Raw genomic sequence first — 20310 nt, 5'->3', positions numbered from 1 at the left:
GTACAAGTTTCCGTGGGCGTGGCTTGGTCGCCCTATATGGGCGGGTTTTTTAGATTGATTGATCGTGTACGGGAATGTTCAAAGTGTAGCGGTTCTTGTTATTTTACGGAAAGTAGACTAAGGTGGACGATTAATGGAACTTGTACCTTGTACAATCAGCTACATAGAGTTTGCAGAGCAATACCTGAAGGAGAACAGACCATGTCTTATAGACCAGGAGCTAACTGCATCTTGGAAAGCAAGAAAATTATGGCAGAAGGGAGGGAAGCCATTTTTAGAATATTTAAAGAAGGAATTTGGTATAATTATAAAGATATTGAATTTTGCATTTAATTATGATATAATTATTATTGTAATTCTATTGCTTATTTCCTTTATAGGAGAATCCCAGGTTCCTGTCACTGATTGCAATGACATTCAATTCTCATCACATCCAAAGCAGACCTGGTCTTTTGCAGCATACATTGACTACTGGAGACAATACAATATCTCCTTGTACTCCTCCAGTGATAAGCATACTGAAAAGAGACAGCTATATCTAAAAGACTGGCATTTCACGAGGTATAATATTAGTTTAAATTAGAATTTGCCTGTAGATTAGAGCTATAATCCGCATTGTTGACATGCAGCATTCTAAGTGAGCTAAACAGCATGCTTCAAGCACTACAGTTCAGTACATGGCATTTGGAGCAACTTTTAAAATTCATTAAAAAATTAGTTTTGATCGGAATCAGTTCAAACTTTCTACACAGCATAAGTACATACATGTATATATGTATTAGGAAAAATTATAAAAATAGAGAATTCTCTCCTTTTCAATTTTGGCAAAACTTGCCCCAAGACAATTTTCAGTATGGAATATTCCGAAATACTGCATTATTATTACAATTACAGAGATTATCCTAATTATGGCCTATACACTACACCTCATGTCTTCTCTATTGACTGGTTAAATGAAGTATGGGATCAGGAGTCTCCTGGAGCAGAGGATCACCATCAAGTGAAGGACGATTATCGTTTTGTATACATGGGGCCAAAAGGAACATGGTATTAATTGCAATAATAATTATGCTACTATAATTACTTCCTTGCATTTATAGGACTCCATTTCATGTTGATGTTTTCCGGTTAGTTGATTATTAAACTACTAGTTTATGCATATTGGCATATTTTTCTTCTTGCTGTTAATTTTTGGCTCGTATTAGCAAAAGCATGCATAAGTGATCTATATTTTGCAGATTTAATTTTTGCTAAATTATACTGTCTGTCATCTTGCACCATAATAAATTGATTTACGCTGAACTAAATGCATCTGTGAAATTTGCAACCCTTGAAAAATTGTGCTATACAAAAAGAAACAGAAAAGGTGGAGATTGAGAGACTATAATAACTAGAATTTAAACTTAATGGTAACTTTAATTGGTGGACTATTATTAACTATTATTAATCATCAAAATGGCTGCCCCCTGTAATGATGATTATGCTCGTGATTATGTAAGAAGGGAAGAAGAAGATGGAGTAGAACAAGAGGTGCATAGAAGGAACCAAGATGTACAGGCAGTAAATCCTGCCATTGGAAATCAATCAAGATTTTTCATTGCCTGTAGTGTTGTGGGAGTAGTGTGGTTTGTAGTGTCACTCATCCTTTTTGCTTATTTCAATGCACAGTACAAAAGAGAACTCAATATATGTAGCACACTATTATCAGAAGAATCACGGTCTTCTCTTCTGAAAGGAGGAGATTATAAGACTTGTATCAAGGACTTGCAAACCTGTAGCTACAAATTGGAAACTTGCGGCAATGAATTGACAACTCATAAAACAGAATTATCAAAAGCTCAAGGAGAAGTGAAAACCTGTAATTCAGAAAAAATGCAGTTATATCGTAAAGAAGGAGAGTACAACATTTGTCATAATGAATTGGGAAAGTGTAAAAGGCTGTTGTCAAAGACTCAAGAAGAAGTAAAAACTTGTGATCGTAAAGAAGGAGAGTGCAACATTTGTCAGAATGAACTGAAAAAGTGTAAAAGGCTGTGGTCAAAGGCTCAAGAAGAAGTAAAAACTTGTGATCGTAAAGAAGGAGTGTGCGAAATTTGGCAAAAGGAACTGAAAGAGTGTAAAGGGAAAGTAAATAATTATATCAAGGAAAGGGATTCAAGCAATGATGAAAATAGCTATCTCAAAAGTCAACTTGCTTCTTGTGAAACAGGAAGATTACACGGCTACATTTTGATAGCTATTCCAACTTTAATAATATTCTGCTGCTTTTTTAATCGTGGCCCTAAACTAGGTTCAAATAGTGAACTGAAGAAAATAGATTAAGGCTTGAATTTAAGTGTGTTATTAATAGTTTAAATAGAAGGTTATTTATGTCATTTTAGCTGTAAATTTATTAGTACTTTATCAATAGAAACAATATTTTATGGCATCAATAGCCTTTGAAACTAGTTTTGATCTTAGAAATAAACCAATTTATGTCTAAACCTGAGATAATATGGTACAAGATGGCCAAATGCTTTGATTAGCAAAAATTAAATCTGCAAAAATGACTTATTGACTGGATCTATGAAATTTTCTGTCTCTCTCAAGTTTCTTACATGTATATACTATACAGTAATACAATGATGTGAATGTGATACAGTGTTTTTTATTATTTTATGCATTATACACATTTATACAGTAGTCTATACACATGTACATGTACAGTATATCTATTATTATCGCATGTTTTTTATAGCATAAATTGTACATTGTAACTATACAAACATGTTTTGGAACTTTTTCTGGGAAATGCCTGCCGGCTAACATGTATGTGTATTAAAATTTTGAGATTGATATGCTGACCATGCATGTCCCATTAAATGTGCTAATGTAACTCAAACTTTACTTGGTATCCCTTTATGGGACTCACCACCCATCGTTACACTATTTACGCCCCACCATATAAAACTCAGCCCCTGTAAATAACCGCGCCTGCTGGCATACTCGTTTGACGGGCTTACACCAATGGATCCCCGAGGGGCCCCACCGGATTCGCGTTCTCCCTGTATCGTACTTTCATACATTGTACAATATTCTCTACTGCTGCCTCTATACTGAGCCTCCCCCTTGTTTCAGTGGAATTGTGGCCTCTCGACTATGCATCTCCGGGTTTACCCTAATACACCCCCCAACTAACTATTATTACCTGCAGGTATTTCACCCTACCGTTGGTTGTTAGTTTGCGTCAAAGGTTTTACTCACCTGTACAGACGTCCGGCCTCCCGACCCTCCATCTTAGCATGTATTACGAATGCCGCACGCTTTATATCTCACCCAAAACCTAGGGTACTGCCTGGGGTCGGTCTTGAACCGCTACTCCCCACATTTCCGTGTGTCGCTCCTGCCTTCGAGCTGCCCATGCCTTATAGTACAGTTGCTTTTTTGTTAAAAATTATTTTATCATGTAGTTTTGACAGCTCACTAAACCTAAACAAATAATGATTAACAAATAATAGCAATAGCAAAAAAATATTGCTACAAACATATCCATGAAAATACAGCATCCAGAGCTCGGTGTACCACAATGAAGAGTAACTGATAGCTTTTCATGACATTCTACTTATTATTAAAATGGTATATATGTAAATTCGAAACTACAAAACTAAATAAAAAAAAACAGTTTTAATAGTTTAATAGAGACTGTAATTATAACTTAGCTTTCTAAATGACAATTATTATTTTTCTGAAACTAATAACTACGAATACTAATGATTAATAAAACTGACAGCAAAAAATACTAAAATAAGTCAACAACTGATTCACGAGGTTTACTGAGCCTAACATCAGTAGAACTTGGAACTATTTCTCTTATTTGTTGATCAACAGTTAAATGTGATTCAGTCGTCTCCAAAAGAGGACAGTCATCTTCTTTATCTTGTTTCTTGAATAACTTCTTGATTGAAGCATCACAACATTTCATATGTGGTAACTGCAGGTAAAGATGATAAACAACAATCAAAATAAAACTAAAAACAAAAACAGATAAACAAGTATTGTACCAGATCAATACTTCACCGTCTTCATTAAGAGCTACAGATAGACCAACCATGGTACACAACATAAACAAGAACCAAGCTTCAAGTACATTGTTCATTCTCTTCTTGTAAACTCCACCAAAACAATGACTCAATGATAGCACAATAACTAACACTGTCAATAATATAAACAATAGGAAGTGCTTTGACTGAATGAAACTGTCAACTAAAGTAACTGATAATAGTACTGGTATCCTAGCCACTAGCAGTAGACCTGGCCAGAACCGATACTCATCTTTCATTGGACCACTATAAGCATCAATAATAGGCTTGAAACGACTATAAAATTTTCTGAAAACTTTGAAATTTGAATAATACCTCTCGTAAAAATGATTGAGAAGGAGGAAAAGTGTGTACGGTATAACAAAGACAACGGACACCAATAGGGCAAATCCAAATAATCCAGCATGCTTACCTTTAGTATATTCAATATTAGGATCCTCATACCATAAACTAACTGATCTTACTGACTCATTTGTACAGTGAACAGTTACCTCACGCTTGTGTAGTACAATAACAATAGTACGAACTAGTTTAGTATATGAGAGAAGAAAGAGTGTAGATAGAACAGGAACAGCATGAGACCCCATCAGTCTTGATATCTTACCGTATCTCTTGCTCAGTTGTATAATGATGATGATAATGATCCACAGGTAGAGGGGGAAAGCAAACTGGAGCCATTGTTTAGCATAACTGTCCATGCCATTATAAAAACATATCTCAAACCCAAAGTCCAAGTTAATCCATGATATCACTTGACTCAAGACTGGTAATGCTCCTTTCCTTGAAAAGACTGGCTCGTATAACTTGATGATGTTAGCATAGAACAATAGACCATTGAGTGTACCCACTGATACTGTTAAATTGAGAGCAATCAGTAGAACCACAAGTAGTACACCCATCACTGCAAACAGAGCAATCCAAGCTATCATCGTGTAATTATCATGACAATGTCCACACTTGTTTGATCCCATTAGTAGACTGTATCCCTCTGTACATGATCCACACATTCTGTGTCCTCTATTATCCACGCATTGAGTATCAGTGTCATTCAACTTGAAGGTAACAGGATTAGGAGAACAATAGAGGAGACAGTCCTCATTGATAATGCATGCATTAGGATTGGTTGCATTAGCATTGAAAGGTGTACTGGTATGATATGTTCCAATCCACAGTAGACCATTGTGTGCGATGTTCAAACTAGTTATATCACATGTCACATTCTCTCTTGAAACACTTTGACTGCAAGTACAGAAACCTTGTGACTTATCTATCCTGAAACCAATAGGACACTCATTAACAGCGAAATTAAAATTAATACTTGTGGTCATGCTCAATGATGTAGAATATGCAAGTTTTAAGTAACTTTCATATCCAGTTTGATTCAGCTTTGGTGTGTATTGAATAAGTGAACAAGTATTGGGAATATATGTTTGATATAGCAAGGAGCTGGTGTTATTAAGTATTTTCACTGTACCATCTGTGGGAGTTTGTGATTTTGAATAATTAAAGCCAAGCAAAACCACATTAAACTTCAATGCTTGACCTGGATAGATAATAGGTCTGTATCCATAATTAGCTAGACATTTATTAGTGTGAGGATCGCAAAAGCATATATTTTCTGCATCACTTGTTGAACTTATGTGTGGTTTTGTCAAGTTAAACTTATAATAGTGTACATTTGATCTATAATATCCATACAAATCACCACCAACCAGTCCAGCACTACTATTTATTAATGTAAGAGGTATATTTGGTGCATTTAAAATTATAGAATAATATGCTTTAGCATAGATCCCTCCGCCTTTATAAGAAGCATGGTTATCAATAAACTCCAAGTTAGCTGATGATGATACTATCAATCGTGATGAGTCATTTATTGCCAATCCTCCTCCAACGATTCCAGTATTGTTCTTGAATATTAAATTATTCATAACTCTTACAAATGAGTTTAAAAGTGTCAATCCTGTTGAAGTACTGTTAGCAACAGTAACATCACTGAGACTAATAGAATCAAGTATACAGTTTGCTACTCTTATTATTTTATTTCCTCCATTTCCAATAAGTTTCGTGTCTATTATATCAATTTGGGTTGATCTCAAAAACTCTCCATCAATAAATAATCCTTCCTTAATATTGTCATATATCAAACATGACTTGATGATAACGTGATACTTGACTGTTTCAGATAAATGTATATGCCTGTTACCATTGATCTTCAGCCCTTGTTCCATATTATAAAATTGGCTGTCTTCAATTACAATAGTGGAATTTGGAGTACCATGATGTGTGGAACTTAGTCCTGTTTCAGCAAACTGGATATTAAAACTATGTCCATGAATGCCACAGAATGATGAATTGGTAATAAAAAAATGAAAAAGACCCTCAAAAAATAAAGTTAAGATATTTCCACGTGCATAATTAAAGCTATTACCAAAGCTGTACTCAACATGGTCAAAGATGACTGATACATTGTATGAGGTATGCTGTTTCACATATAGATCCAATCTACTGTCCTTCAAGGTAACATCAGTCATTGTCAATGAGTAATTGTGTAGTTCATTAGTGCATACTTCAAAATCAGAATATGTAATAACTACATAAGCATTAGTAAATATTGACGATGATACCTTAACATCAAAAGCATTATATATATTTAAATGCTCTGATATATCAAGGTCTAAGTCTAAGGTAGAGTTAGTTATTGTAATATTGTTAGATGAACCAATCCTCATTGCACAATAACTAAACGATAAGTTCGAAATAGTGACATGAGTGCTTTTATGTACTGAAATGCTATTAGATGACTTGTTGCAGTAAACACTAGGAAACTGGTCAAGTCCGAGTAGAGTAACATTCGTTACTGCAGTCATGATAACATCATCGTTGATGGTAGTGGTTCCAATGAAGTAGAAGATGGTGTTATTGGATCGAGACATATCCGCAGCATACACTGATAGAGGATTACAAGGTGACTGAGTAACTGAACTGCAGTCATCAGACACATAATACTGACCAGAGGAGGCACTGCAGGAGCTGCTGAAGAATAAGAGAACAACCACTAACAGGAGAGACATAGCTACTGTCTGGACCGACTATTGGCAAATTGCACTCAGACTGTGGTAGGTCTGATGACAACTGAAGAACTTAATTCTCAAAAATGTATGTATAGTTACATTCTAATAATCTAGTGATCTTCTCATCGGAATTCGGTTGTTTGTATAGTGTAGGTTCCTTGCTATAGCTCTATCTAATACCAAATCATTATTGATTCATAATAACTTATAATAAATAACGTATAGGAGAAGCAAAACTTGTGGTGATGTTGTCAGACCTTTTTGATCACTGCTGGCCAAGATAAGTATGTCATAAACTATACCAAAGGTGTTCAAAGATGCCAATTGTATTTTGGGTGTCACTATTTCAAATTATGAGTGTAGTATAGTAACAGAATCCATACAACTCACAATCAAATTAACGTATGCTTGATGATGATTATGTAAGAAGAGATTTAGAAGAAGATGGAGTAGAACAAGAGGTGCATAGAAGGAACCAAGATGTACAGGCAGTAAAAACTCAAACACCAACTGAGGGCTCCTGCCACTGTAAATCAATCAAAAATTAAATCTGCAAAAATAACTTTTTGACTGCATGGATCCATGAATTTTTTGTCTCTCTCAAGTTTCCTACATGTATATACTATACAGTAATACAATGATGTGAATGTGATACAGTGTTTTTTATTATTTTATGCATTATACACGTTTATGCAGTAGTCTATACACATGTACGTTTACAATATGTTTTTTATTATTGCATGTTATTTATAGCATACATTGTACATTGTAACTATACAAACATATGTTTTGGGACTTTTTCTGGGAAATGCCTGCAAGCTAATAATGTGTATTGAAATTTTGAGATTGATATGCATGTCTCATTAAATGTGTTAATGTAACTCAAACTTCACTATATAGTACAGTTGCTTTTATTATAGATCATATAGTTGGTCAGTTAATGTCTGTGGTCTCAAGGAATGGCTGATATATCCTCCAGGAGAGGAGAAGCATCTAAGAGATAAATATGGTAACCTTCCTCTTGATGTAACAGGAACTGAGCTACAAGATACCTCAATGTATCCAAATGCACATAAAGCAATTAAACCATTGCACGTAATACAAGGAATTGGACAGGCCATCTTTGTACCAAGGTGTATAGTACTTATTATGTTACTCATGTTTTTATTGCTAATGTTTCAATTTTATTAGTGGCTGGCATCATCAAGTGAAAAATTTGGTAATTAACTTAGCTATTACAATTATTATTATTATTATCAGCATAATTTCATTATTAATTGCATTACTGTGTGTAGGAAGATACTATATCTATCAATCATAACTGGACTAATGGATTCGGTATTGCATACACATGGAAATACTTAAAGACAGAATTAATACTGGTATATCATAATATAGACATCAATTAATGATAAACTCAATTCAAATCAGGTAGAGAAAGAGATTGATGATTGCAGAAGTATGGAGGGTTGGTCAGAGCAATGTCAAGTAAATGTTTATTTGATATTTTAGCTATTGATGATAACTGTAGGTTATATTAAGGTCTGATGCTGGTATGAATATTAACGATTTCTATCACTTTATACTCAAAATTATTCACCCAAGACTTGAGAGATTAAAAAAATTAACAGAAGCCTCAAAACAAGGTATGCCAAGTAGTTCAATAAACATAATTAATAATTAATTATTTTAAGAGAGCAAGACGGTATTTTATGGTTCATTTGATCAAGAACTGTTTTGTGAAACACCAAGAAAAGGAGAGATTTCATTTCTTATGTCTCTCTTACCTCAAGACATTGCTTCTAGCATATCACTGCCTGCATTTAAAGCTGACGAAAAACAACTTTCTTTATTACACTTGTTGTTTGAACTGTGTGAAGCAAGCAAGATATTAACTGAAATGATGAGCCAATATACAGAACATTGTCCAAGGACTGATAACGATAGTCTGGTAGATATTAAAAAATTATTGTTAAATGAATAAACATGCATCTTTAAAATTTCTGAGGAAAGAAAGTATCTGTGCTGCTCTGCATGCATGCATATGAGCATATTTTGGGTGTGTCTGCATGTAATGCATTGCATGCATGCCAAAATTGCAAGAGTAAAACAACTGCGTTTGAAATGGCTGATAATAGGGATCCTCAAGTAGAAGAGAAAAGGCACTGGGGCATACCTCTGCCTGTGTTCTTAGGGACTCTTGTTGTTGGTGGTATATTAATCATAATCTTAATTGCGGTTCTCTTTATGCAGCTATATTTTGAAGAGTGTCACGCTCATATACAAGAAACACACAATTGTCAAGTAAAACTAACATCATCAGAGGTGTCATTCTTTCATAAAAAAGAAGAGCATACAAGTTGTTTAGCTCAGTTGCAAGAATGTAAAAGTCAAATTAACCAAGATAAATCTGACAAGGATGATCTAATTTGGTACAAAGCCATAATGCTAGTTGTCTGCATTGTAATAGGACTTCTTGTTCTCATTGCTTTTTGCTATTTTTTTTATAAAAATAGTCTAGAACCAAAGGCAGCTTAGTTATACTATGCCTTTTTATATAGAATCTGCTTTGAACTTTGTGTAATCAATAATGACTTGTTATTTCTATTGTTGCGTTACAAATTTTGTTGATCTAGTCATGCATATATATAATTAGGTATTGATGAAACCATTATAACTGAGCCACAAGATACCTCAAAGTATCCAAATGCATTCAGAGCAATTAAACCATTGCACGTAATACAAGGAATTGGACAGGTCATGTTTGTATCAAGATGTGTACAACCAAGTAAAAATTGGTAATAGTGCACATGCTCAAAAAATATGTTCAGAAGGAAGTCGTGTATACGCATGTGATTTGTGGTTCATTGGCATTAGCTTTAACAGCTAACATAATTCTATAGTTAAATATTATTTTTACGAGAACAGGACAGTATTCTATACACCACTTGGTCAAGAATTGATTTTTTAAACACCAAGAAAAGGAGAGATTTCATTTCTTATGTCTCTCTTACCTCAAGACATTGCTTCTAGCGTATCACTGTCTGCTTTTAAAGCTGAAAAAAGAAACAACTTTCTTTATTGCACTTGTTGTTTAAATTGAGTGAAGTAAGCAAGATATTAACTGAAATGATGTGTCACTATACAGAACATTGTCCTAAGACTGATGATGATGGTCATGTAATAGATATTCAAACTGAGATTTAAAAATTATTGTTAAAATAAATAAACAGCTTTAAAAATTCTTCTATTAAGGAAGTGAATAAATGTAACATCAAGTTCTACCATTGATAATGAATACTATAAATAGTATTTATTATGTATTGCACACAATATTCATTAATTCTAAGAAACGATCGGTTGCTGTTTATTTCGCTTCTGATTTTACAAAAAAGGGTGTTTCTGCCTATGCTTAAATCATTTTAGGCTCAAAAATCTAATATTGACTGAATATTATTGTCTTTGTTGATAAGGTGAGCACCTTTACTCTAAATTACTATAGTTTTAGTATGCTTGGTTATACAATACAGAGTATAAAACAGTGAGTGAAATGGCTGAGAAAGAGCAGGTTCCAGTTCCACTATACATGCTTACACGGACTTGCATTGGTTTTGGTATTTTGGTGGCAGCACTAGTGGGAATTATATTTTTCCTCATTTACAACCAAGACTGCAAAAGTTATCTACAAGAACTGAACGAATGTCGAGTACAATTATCAAGAGAGTCAATGTCATACAAGTATGAAAAAGGAGGACATACGAGTTGTGAATCTGAGTTGCAAAAATATAAAGGTCAATTAGCTAGTTGTACCAAGGAGGTGCTTTCAAGAATGAACCAAGAAAATTTTGACTACAACCAACTTCTCTCTTATCAAGCTTCAAGACCATACCTCTTTGCCATCATAGGGATTTTAATGTCAGTTATAATGGGCTATTGTAGAATTTGCTGCTGCAATCGTACCCATCAAAGTTATGGCCGGGGAGCATTACAATAGTTTATATACCAGTACATGTAACTATTATATGTTGTGTATGGACATGAAAATGTAATTTTACAGTTTGGTTTACAGCTTTGCTATATAAATCTATACTTTTTGCATCATTTTATAGTTTATATTAGCTGAATTTAATTTTTTTGAATTTAAATTCAGATTGTATTTATTGCTGATCAGAGATGCACTGCACGATATAAAATTTAATGAAAAAATTAGCAAGTCTGGTTTAAACTTGTTGCATAGAAATGAAACTTGGCATTAAAGCATTTTAATCTAAGATTGACAGCAATGGTTGTGTGATTGATATTCAATATGACACTTATATAATAAATGCATGCGTTTTAAAACCCTTATCTCATTAGTCTATTACAGAGAGTAAAGAGCTCAAAATAAACTTTGGTAATTAATTAAAACTGTCCAAAGACAGAGAGCAATGATTATGATTGTGACATAATATTCATCTGACATAACAAAGAAATTTAAATTATAATAAGGTTGGGTTTGTTCACAATTTGTTTAAAAAATGCTCATGATCATTAGTCTATTACTGAGAGCAAAGAGCTCACAACATCTTTGGATAAATAGGCAATAATCCCGTCCTTGTTTGCCCAACATTTGCTTCCCTCTCCTTCACCACAACAATGATATAACACTTCACCTCCTCCTTCTCCTTGCCTTACAAAAGGCTCTAGATTCCCTCCCATTGCTAGTAGTATTGCATGAGGTCCACAAGTGTCCCATTTAAAGGAAGAGTCCTTACTCAATACATATGCATCAGCAAGGCCAGTAATGACTGATAATAGTTTGTAGCCACACCCAGATACATTAATTGTCCTCCATTCAGTACTTGCATTAAGTTTATCAAGTAAGTGAGAATCTTCACTGCTGCTTACCAAGCAGATTTTTTTACTTAAATTGTCACCTTTCCTGACTAAAAAAATAGAAATAAAATTATAGTAGAAATATAATCATTCATAAGCACTTACCAGGGATCAGAGGTGAGGACATTCCAATTAAACCTTCCTCGCTGATTCCCCACAAGCTCCACCCACACCACACCCCCTCACTATCAGTAGAATGAAACGGCTGATTGATGACACCAATTAGTGGTTTCCCTGTGATACGATCGAACACGCCCACCAGTGTTGTGACACAGTGAATAGATTGGGAATAGAGTCCATCGCTACTGGAGCCTGTGACACCTCTCACATATTCATTAGTGCTATCTATAATTAAAATAATAATAATAAATAAAGCAATTATATAATTGTTATATCTACTATAAAAGGTCAATCTGAAATTAAAACAGTAATAATAATAATAACAAGAGTAGATTATCTACTCTTGATAATAATTATAATTTTCGTACCTAATGGGTCAATCCAGACTCCCAATTGTCTTTCGTCCAAATATTTGAGGAGTTTGACTTTCTCTCTGTCTTCTTCTTTCAAACATGTCTTCATTTCTTTGTGGATAGTCTCCACTAGGACCCCGGCCAATTTTGGATCTAGTAATCGTGATAGCATGTGAGCTGTGTCTACAGGAGTCGGTCCAATTTCTATTGTTACATTTTCTCCGTTAGAGAGGGTAAAGGTGTTAGTTTCTTCTCCAAATATGAAACCTTTTAGTTGCGGAAACTGTCAAGGAAAAGAGTAGATTTTAATATTTTAGAACTGAGATTTGTACTCAATACTAGGGACAGATTCAGCTACACAACATAAGTACTAAGTGCATGTACAAGGAGAATTCTCTTATAGCCAATTTTGACAAAATCCCTGTACTGTAGTACAGGGATTTTGACCCAATTTTTGAGTAACTTTTAAAATTTATAAAAAATTCAATTTTGATCGGAATCAGCTCAAACTTGCTGCACAACATAAAAACATGTATATGTATCAGAAAAAATTATAAAAATGGAGAATTCTCTCCTTGCCATTTTTGACAAAATACCCAGTACTATAGTACAGGGTACTTTGTCATAAATTTAAAAATTTATAAAAAATCTAATTTTGACTGGAAAAGATTTGTTAAATCTAAAACTTGCATGAATGTATCATGAAAATTTTTATTATGAAATTATGCTACATACATATATTAATATGTTCTTAATTATACTATCTCTTTCCTTACTTTTTCTCCAATAAAATGCTTGAATAGCTCTTGTATCAAAGTATCAGACAAGGTCTTAAAATCCACTTCAAATCTCTGGTTCTTTGCTTTTCCACTTTTCTCTTCAACCAGACTACCAAATAGATCCTTATCTCCCCGTATAAGCCGGGCTATGACACCTGATCTCTCCGTGAGAGACAACAGAAGCTCAAGAAAAGATTCCATTGATAATTAAATTTAGTTATTTAATTTCCAAACCACACCCAAGTTTAATTTACTATTGTATTAATAGTTAATTAACTATTATTTTTTTGCTGAATTATTTTTTTGAATTATTTCTGTCCTTTGTTTCTATAATATTCAATCACTTTGAGGTTATTCAGTGCCCCATGATGATTTGGGTTCAATTTTAAAGCATGTCTTAAATGTTTCTCTCCTTCATCTACTTGGCCCATTTGATACAGCAAAGTACCTATAAAAATTAAAAATTAACATTAAAAAACATATCTTTTGCATGCAAACCATAATTGAAGTAAGCCTCAGTGTAGCCAGGATTCATTTCTATTGCTTTTTTAAACATTCTTGAAGACTCTTTGTACCTCTTTGTTTCTCCGTACAAACTAGCTAAAGAAAAAGTTAAAGATAATGACAAATATTTAATATCATACCAAGATTATTGTATGTCATTGGTTGATCAGGATTAATCTCTAATGATTCTTTAAATTTGTTTTCAGCCTCTGTGTATCTTCCTATGCATGCATGCATTGTACAGCAAAAAGATACAGTTGCAAATAAATAAAGTACATTACAACTACCACATGCAAGTACATACCAAGTTTGAAGTACATAGTTGCTGCATTGTTAAGAGTCTTGCTGTACATGTGAGGGAATGACATTGCTTTTTCAAAACTAAAGCAATATAATGATAATATTGATTTAATAAACAATCTTCATACTAATGAAGAGCTCCTTTGTGGTCTTTAGTTTCAGAGAGTAAGTTTCCATAGTTGAAATACACTTCAGCATAATCTGGTTCTATTTCCATTGCAATCTATCAATACAAAAACACATACTGTGAAGTACATGCACTATTGCTGTTATTGTATATGATAACCATTCAGTTACTTTATAATATTTTTCTGCTTCTTTAAACCTTCCAGCTGACTTGAGCTCCATTGCATAGTTGTTGTGTAGCTTCACATTGCCTGGATTAGCTCTAACTCCTGATTCAAACAGGGACAAATCCGAATGCCAATCCTATGTAAATAAATGATTTGTAGTTGGTGATGATATATGCAGGATTCATTGCTAACCCAATTTCGTGAAACTGTCTTTACTGACATCGATATTAGTACAAATACTAAAGCAATTTGAACAATTTTCTAAAAAAATCAATTAAAAATGATTATTATAATAGCTATTATATCTGGGTACTTTATTATAAATTCTTTTACTGAGTCGCTCTGCACCGACAGAAAGTAGAAGACAATAACCAAGACTTGGTAAATACAGCACTCTACAATAGCAGACATTACTACAGCATGTATTACACATTGATACCTTTCTGCTATCACAAAACCAACTTTGAAAATAATTCCAGCTGAAGGTAAAAACGGTATCAAAAGAAACGACATCCCAATTCCAACTACAGTATCTCCTCTATTAGCAGTATAATTAATGAATTAATAGCTCCAATTTACAGCATAATACCTTAATGTAGATATAATTAACAGCCCTAGCACAATGTAGAGTATTAATGACCAAATATTTCTCACATCATAAAGTGTTTCGATTATAGGAAGAGATCCAAGGGACCAATCACAGCATAACGATGAAGGGAATATGAGTAGCAATATATTCCATACATATATATTACTAAAACTGAAAATTCTACATAACATGAATATAAGAGTTTAGTGAGAATTAATGATGTTTATGCTAACCTGACTAGTCTGTTTGGATGAAAGGCTGCTCTCATTTCTTCTGGTTTAAATATTGGATCAGTTCCTTCATTCATTGATATCCTGAACCACATCATAATGGCCCCAGATAATGCAATAAAACCTGCAAAATAAATGACACAATAATTTTAGCAAAATAATTAATATACACAGTCTCTTGATGACATCTCTACAGTCAGATTGAATTTCAAATCTCTCCTTTCCTTTTTTAAAAATTTTACAGCACATATTTAATAGACTATTCCAATGGGCCAGCACGTCATATGCTCCACATACACCTAGCACTGTGATACCTTGCTCTTTACTCAGCATAGAAAAGAATCCAAGAATTATTGATAGAAATGTATAAGCACTACTATAATTTGAATGGGTATTTATGGCTTGAGAGTAGAAGAGAAAGCTGAAGAGAAAGAAAATGCAAGCAAGTAATTCTGCCCTGCCAACAACACTGGCAACCTATTTGAAGTAGTTAGGAATGCATAATATCTTAAATCAATTGCTTACAGCTTCTGTGTGAATACTGTGCGTTGCAAATAACAGTGCAGCCATGGTAGACCATTCTTTGTCTCCATGAGGCCCCAAAACAATTTCAGCAACTTGGAGGAAGAGCATGGAGACTATTGCATGAAGTATAACATTTACAAGATGATAACCAAACGGTTCCAGCCCTGCAAACTCATAATTTAGTAGTCTATATGTTATAACAGTCAATGGTCGATAGGATTTGTGGCTCTCTTTACGGTGCATGCCTCCTCCCCAGAAATCATGACTGAAAAGCTCGTAAATCGATGTCTTTTTGCTGTCCAAGTCATCATTGGTCAATATGGCGCGGTGATCATCAAAAACAAAGCCTGCACCAAGAGTATTGAGGTATAGGAGGACAGAGATGGATCCAACTAGCAGTAAAGAAGTTGCTTTGTTCATGTTCCACCTCTCCAAGGGACTGCAGGTCAGCACGAGGGGTGGGGCTCGACTGAGCATGCGCAGTAGGTGGTGGTGGGAAACTAAGCATGTGTGGACGTTGTGCCTGGTGAGAATTTGTCTTCTTGATTCCTTTTTTCTCTACTTTTCCCTCGAATTTCCTCCACCTTTTTCTCTGTTTAGTGCTTTAGATCCGCAAGATATTCGTCGCGCTTGTTCCTACAACTGTTCAAAGGCTGCAGCAGAGAGCCAAAGCGCCTCTTCGACTGTAGTGGAACCAGTTTGGATCACAGCTAATAAAGGACAGGAGTATTATCCATCATATAACGTAGCCCCTCAAAGCAACACGTAAATAAACTATAAAATGGCAGAAAATGGGTGTGGCCATTAATTAAAAGGCGTGGCTTTGTTAAATTAAATTTATTAATAACTTGGATTAAATTATAAAAAAATATCATTTATTATTATTATTATTGTATTATAGTCCAGTTCTGATATCTGATCAGCATCATCATGTACAGAGGCTGTTGTCTGACTACGAAGAAAAGACGGAGAGAGTTATACAGGTACATGTACATGTACATGTACATGTCCATTAATTAATTACTGCCTTTGATCAGCCTATTTTATTAATTAATTACTAATCATGATGTTGCTAATTAGTAACGGTGCATGATCATAGAGTGTTGGGTATATTATCATTTTGGCAAGGGAAGTTTTGTTGGGTAAACATTTTAAATATTTGTCATTCTTGTTGTCATTGGTTTTTCAGTGCTTTAGCCACTTATAAAATGTTAAGTAATTATGTATACATAAATACACTCATGTGTACATGTACATGTAGAACTTCCCATTTTGACCACTTCATTTTGTAATGTCCCATTTGATACAAACCTATGCAAAAGTGCCTCTGGAATGAGGACACTTCTGTATTAAGGACAGGTAGTGTGGGCTCAATGGTGTCCTTAATAAAGAGGCTACACTGTACATGTATTAAGAACAGGTAGTGTGGGCCCAAATTATGGTGTCCTTAATAAAGAGACTACACTGTACATGTATTAAGGACAGGTAGTGTGGGCCCAAATTATGGTGTCCTTAATAAAGAGACTACGCTGTACATGTATTAAGGACAGGTAGTGTGGGCCCAATGGTGTCCTTAATAAAGAGGCTACACTGTACATGTATTAAGGACAGGTAGTGTGGGCCCAATGGTGTCTTTAATAAAGAGGCTACACTGTAAATGTATTAAGGACAGGTAGTGTGGGCCCAATGGTGTCCTTAATAAAGAGGCTACACTGTAAATGTATTAAGGACAGGTAGTGTGGGCCCTATGGTGTCCTTAACTATATTAAATAAGTTTTATTTTATTTCTAACATAATGCTATCAAACCTTTTCCTATACTGTAGCTACTCTAATTTTAAAGTCTTGCCATCCCAGGGGTGCAGAGTGAAGATGATATTTAATTATATTACAGCTGTTCTTAGACATGACGTCTGCCTTTAAACTAATTTATTAATTAACTTGTTGTGACCATTATGGTTTTACTAGACTGAGTATGGCCCTCTATACCTAATTATCCATTTCATTAACGAGTATACCTGGAGTATGCTGCCAAATTGCAGTTCAGTGGAACCACAGAATAAAAGAAATTTTTGAGAACCAAAAATCATCAAAATTATATGGAAGTTTTTATAATTGCATTATACAGTACATAATTAAGCTATATTAAATTTAGTTTTTAAAATAGAAGTTTGTTATTCAGTTTGATGTTTCTCTGTCATTATTATTGCTGTCTTTTTCTCATCAGGTAATGAAGTGGGGTCTTGTCCCACAATGGCATCGCGGATCAGACTGCAAGTCCTTCCCTACTTTATTGAACAACTGTAGATTTGATGGTATGTTTGACAAGCCTTCTTTCAGACCAGCCATTAGTAGGAGACAGAGATGTGTGGTTCTTTGTCAGGGGTAAGGAGAGAGAGAGAGGGGAGGGGTGGCAGGTGAAAGATTATTGGGTTTTTGTGTGTTTAGTTTCTACGAGTGGAAAAGAGATAAGAAGAAGAAAGAGAAGCAGCCATATTTTGTTTATTTTAAAGACGGAGCTCTTAGTCTTGACAAGAAGGTACTGTACATGTACATGTATAAGTACATATACCGTACATACATGTATTCTAGCTCAGGTAGAGCTTGTATAGGGTCTATGTGTACATGTACATGCATTGAGGTAGCATACATTAAGGTGACATAATCCTGTATAAAGTATAGGAGAACCCTCAAATAGAAGCTTGTGTACAAATTAAAGCTGGAAGCCCTGGCTTTATTGTAAAACTCTCTTATCCATCATATTTAATTCAAGCTTTTTGTTACATACTTGTAGTCAGAAGCTACTGCCCTCTCCCCACCTGCTCCTCCCCCCAGCAGCAGATTATTAACATTAGCTGGTCTATATGATGTATGGACTCCTGACTCATTCTCTTCAGAGGTATAGAGATGATTATATTGTGTATATTATAATAATAATAATATTATTATTAAGTAAAACAGCTTCACAGGCTTTTAAGGCAAGAAGTACATGTACATGCTGAACTAGAAGATAAAAGTTACTTAAATCATCATATGTGATTTTATCAGCTGTAACTTATACTCTAAATTATCCATGCTAATCTTATATTTGCTCTGCCTGCATTGTAAATCATGCAAGCTGGGAATATGATAGCTACATATACAGCATAGATGAGTAAATCCTGTCCTGTCTATAAATGCTTCCCTAGCTTAGGCTTGCCCCTTATGTGCATTATTATTATCATTATTATTATTATTATTATTATTATTATTATTATTATTATTATTATTATTATTATTATATTCTTGCAGGATACTCTTTCTTCATTGTACACATACACTGTTATTACTGTGGATGCTACGCCCTCTTTTAACGATATTCACGATCGTCTACCAGTGAGTAAGAGATATTGCTGAGCTATTAGCTATCTTATTTTTAAAGGCTGTTCTGGAAGATGACACTGCCATTTCTATGTGGCTAGATACATCTATTCCTACATCTCAAGTTAATACAACGATACTATGAACTACCATATTCATATGTACAGCATGTTCATATACATGTACAATGTACATATACTGTATAGTGGGGAATTTTGGAGGGAGTTAATTTTGGCGAATTGCTAAATTTTGGTGATTGGCGAATTTTAATATGGTAAATTTGTGGCCATGTGCCAAAAAGGTGGATTTTTATTTTTGCAAATGGCTATCAAAATGCCAAATTTAACTCCCTCCAAAATTTCCTGCTATACGGCATTTATGAAAATGGAATTAGTACATTTAAAGTGCATGCATATATATTTGTACTGTTTTATTTTGTATAATACTACATAACTACAGTACTGCATAACTACATACATGTATACTTATTACAGTGAGCTTATTTACACGTATGCTCTTAAAATGTATGCATGTATATTTGTTCTGTTTTATATTGTCACAGGCCGTTAGGTGCTTCAATCCAAGAGGCAGTGATAGTCTGAGTTGGCATCCAGTGTCCAGCTATGTGAATAATGTTAGGAATAAATCATCAGAATGTGTCGTAAAGATTAATGAAGAGTTGAGTCACATACACACACGTAGTAGTACAGTGGACAAGGAAAGAGAGAGAGGGAGTGTATACTTAAGGAGTAAGATTAGATAGTCTTTCTTAAATAACACTATATAGCGTACACCTCCATTAAACAGACAGCACCTAGTGTACCAATACATTCCTTACTGTATAAAATAACCTCCTCATTAAGACCCTATAACAGACAAACTTTCGTGACCCAAAGTGTCCGTTAGGTAAAAGTTACACCGTGTTTAAGGAAACTTTAATCGTTATGATTTTTATTAATTTTTTATTATTTTTAATAGACTCAAAAAGAAAGGAACGCTTCACAATTGGTTCAAGAGTGCCTCTTCAAGCAGTGTCAGTTGCAGTGTCACACCTGCAGGTGATTCCCCGCCGCTGCCAAAGAGATCAAAGAAAGAATGCTAATAACAGTTGTCTTTTGTATTCATTGATTATTCATTATCGTCATTATTTATTCATTACATGTTAATTGCAGTAACATTTTCTGCATTCCTTAAAATAGAAATCGTTTGTATTTACGGTATCACTGCTAAA

The 20310-nt window shown here is 34.2% G+C and overlaps 4 protein-coding genes across 4 annotated transcripts; 2 read left to right on the top strand and 2 right to left on the bottom strand.

The window, feature by feature from the left end:
• The first annotated feature begins 116 nt into the window (after nt 1-116).
• LOC100633635 (jmjC domain-containing protein 4-like) lies at nt 117-8837 on the top strand. Its single transcript, XM_019995437.1, has 9 exons — nt 117-299; nt 381-561; nt 895-1047; nt 1101-1127; nt 8074-8286; nt 8345-8372; nt 8449-8535; nt 8585-8641; nt 8685-8837. Exons 1-9 carry the CDS (start codon nt 134-136, stop codon nt 8835-8837), a joined length of 1065 nt encoding a protein of 354 aa, XP_019850996.1. The 5' UTR covers nt 117-133.
• A 2686-nt stretch (nt 8838-11523) lies between these two features.
• Nucleotides 11524-13540, bottom strand: LOC100633510 (inositol polyphosphate 1-phosphatase-like). Its single transcript, XM_003385878.2, has 4 exons — nt 13278-13540; nt 12517-12784; nt 12134-12373; nt 11524-12078 (listed from the first exon to the last, which is right to left on the bottom strand). Exons 1-4 carry the CDS (start codon nt 13479-13481, stop codon nt 11684-11686), a joined length of 1107 nt encoding a protein of 368 aa, XP_003385926.1. The 5' UTR covers nt 13482-13540; the 3' UTR covers nt 11524-11683.
• A 1-nt stretch (nt 13541) lies between these two features.
• LOC100633384 (transmembrane and TPR repeat-containing protein 1-like) lies at nt 13542-16141 on the bottom strand. The gene is made up of 13 exons (XM_019995436.1): nt 15722-16141; nt 15367-15673; nt 15200-15320; nt 14967-15146; nt 14817-14915; nt 14691-14772; nt 14570-14638; nt 14382-14513; nt 14213-14307; nt 14089-14165; nt 13925-14005; nt 13779-13880; nt 13542-13728 (listed from the first exon to the last, which is right to left on the bottom strand). Exons 1-13 carry the CDS (start codon nt 16139-16141, stop codon nt 13589-13591), a joined length of 1905 nt encoding a protein of 634 aa, XP_019850995.1. The 3' UTR covers nt 13542-13588.
• Nucleotides 16142-16145: 4 nt separating this feature from the next.
• LOC100636280 (embryonic stem cell-specific 5-hydroxymethylcytosine-binding protein-like) lies at nt 16146-20297 on the top strand. The gene is made up of 10 exons (XM_003385900.3): nt 16146-16247; nt 16322-16486; nt 16623-16704; nt 17947-18104; nt 18168-18258; nt 18514-18618; nt 19011-19094; nt 19141-19203; nt 19642-19757; nt 20058-20297. The coding sequence occupies exons 1-10, from the start codon at nt 16228-16230 to the stop codon at nt 20179-20181; spliced, it is 1008 nt and encodes a 335-aa protein (XP_003385948.1). The 5' UTR covers nt 16146-16227; the 3' UTR covers nt 20182-20297.
• Nucleotides 20298-20310: the final 13 nt, after the last annotated feature.

The sequence above is a fragment of the Amphimedon queenslandica genome, unplaced genomic scaffold (genome assembly GCF_000090795.2).
Source record: "Amphimedon queenslandica unplaced genomic scaffold, v1.1 AMPQUscaffold_13445, whole genome shotgun sequence".
Classification (NCBI taxonomy): Eukaryota; Metazoa; Porifera; class Demospongiae; order Haplosclerida; family Niphatidae; genus Amphimedon; species Amphimedon queenslandica.
Note: the sequence above shows the minus strand (reverse complement) of the source record. Positions and strands in the feature narration are given on the sequence as shown.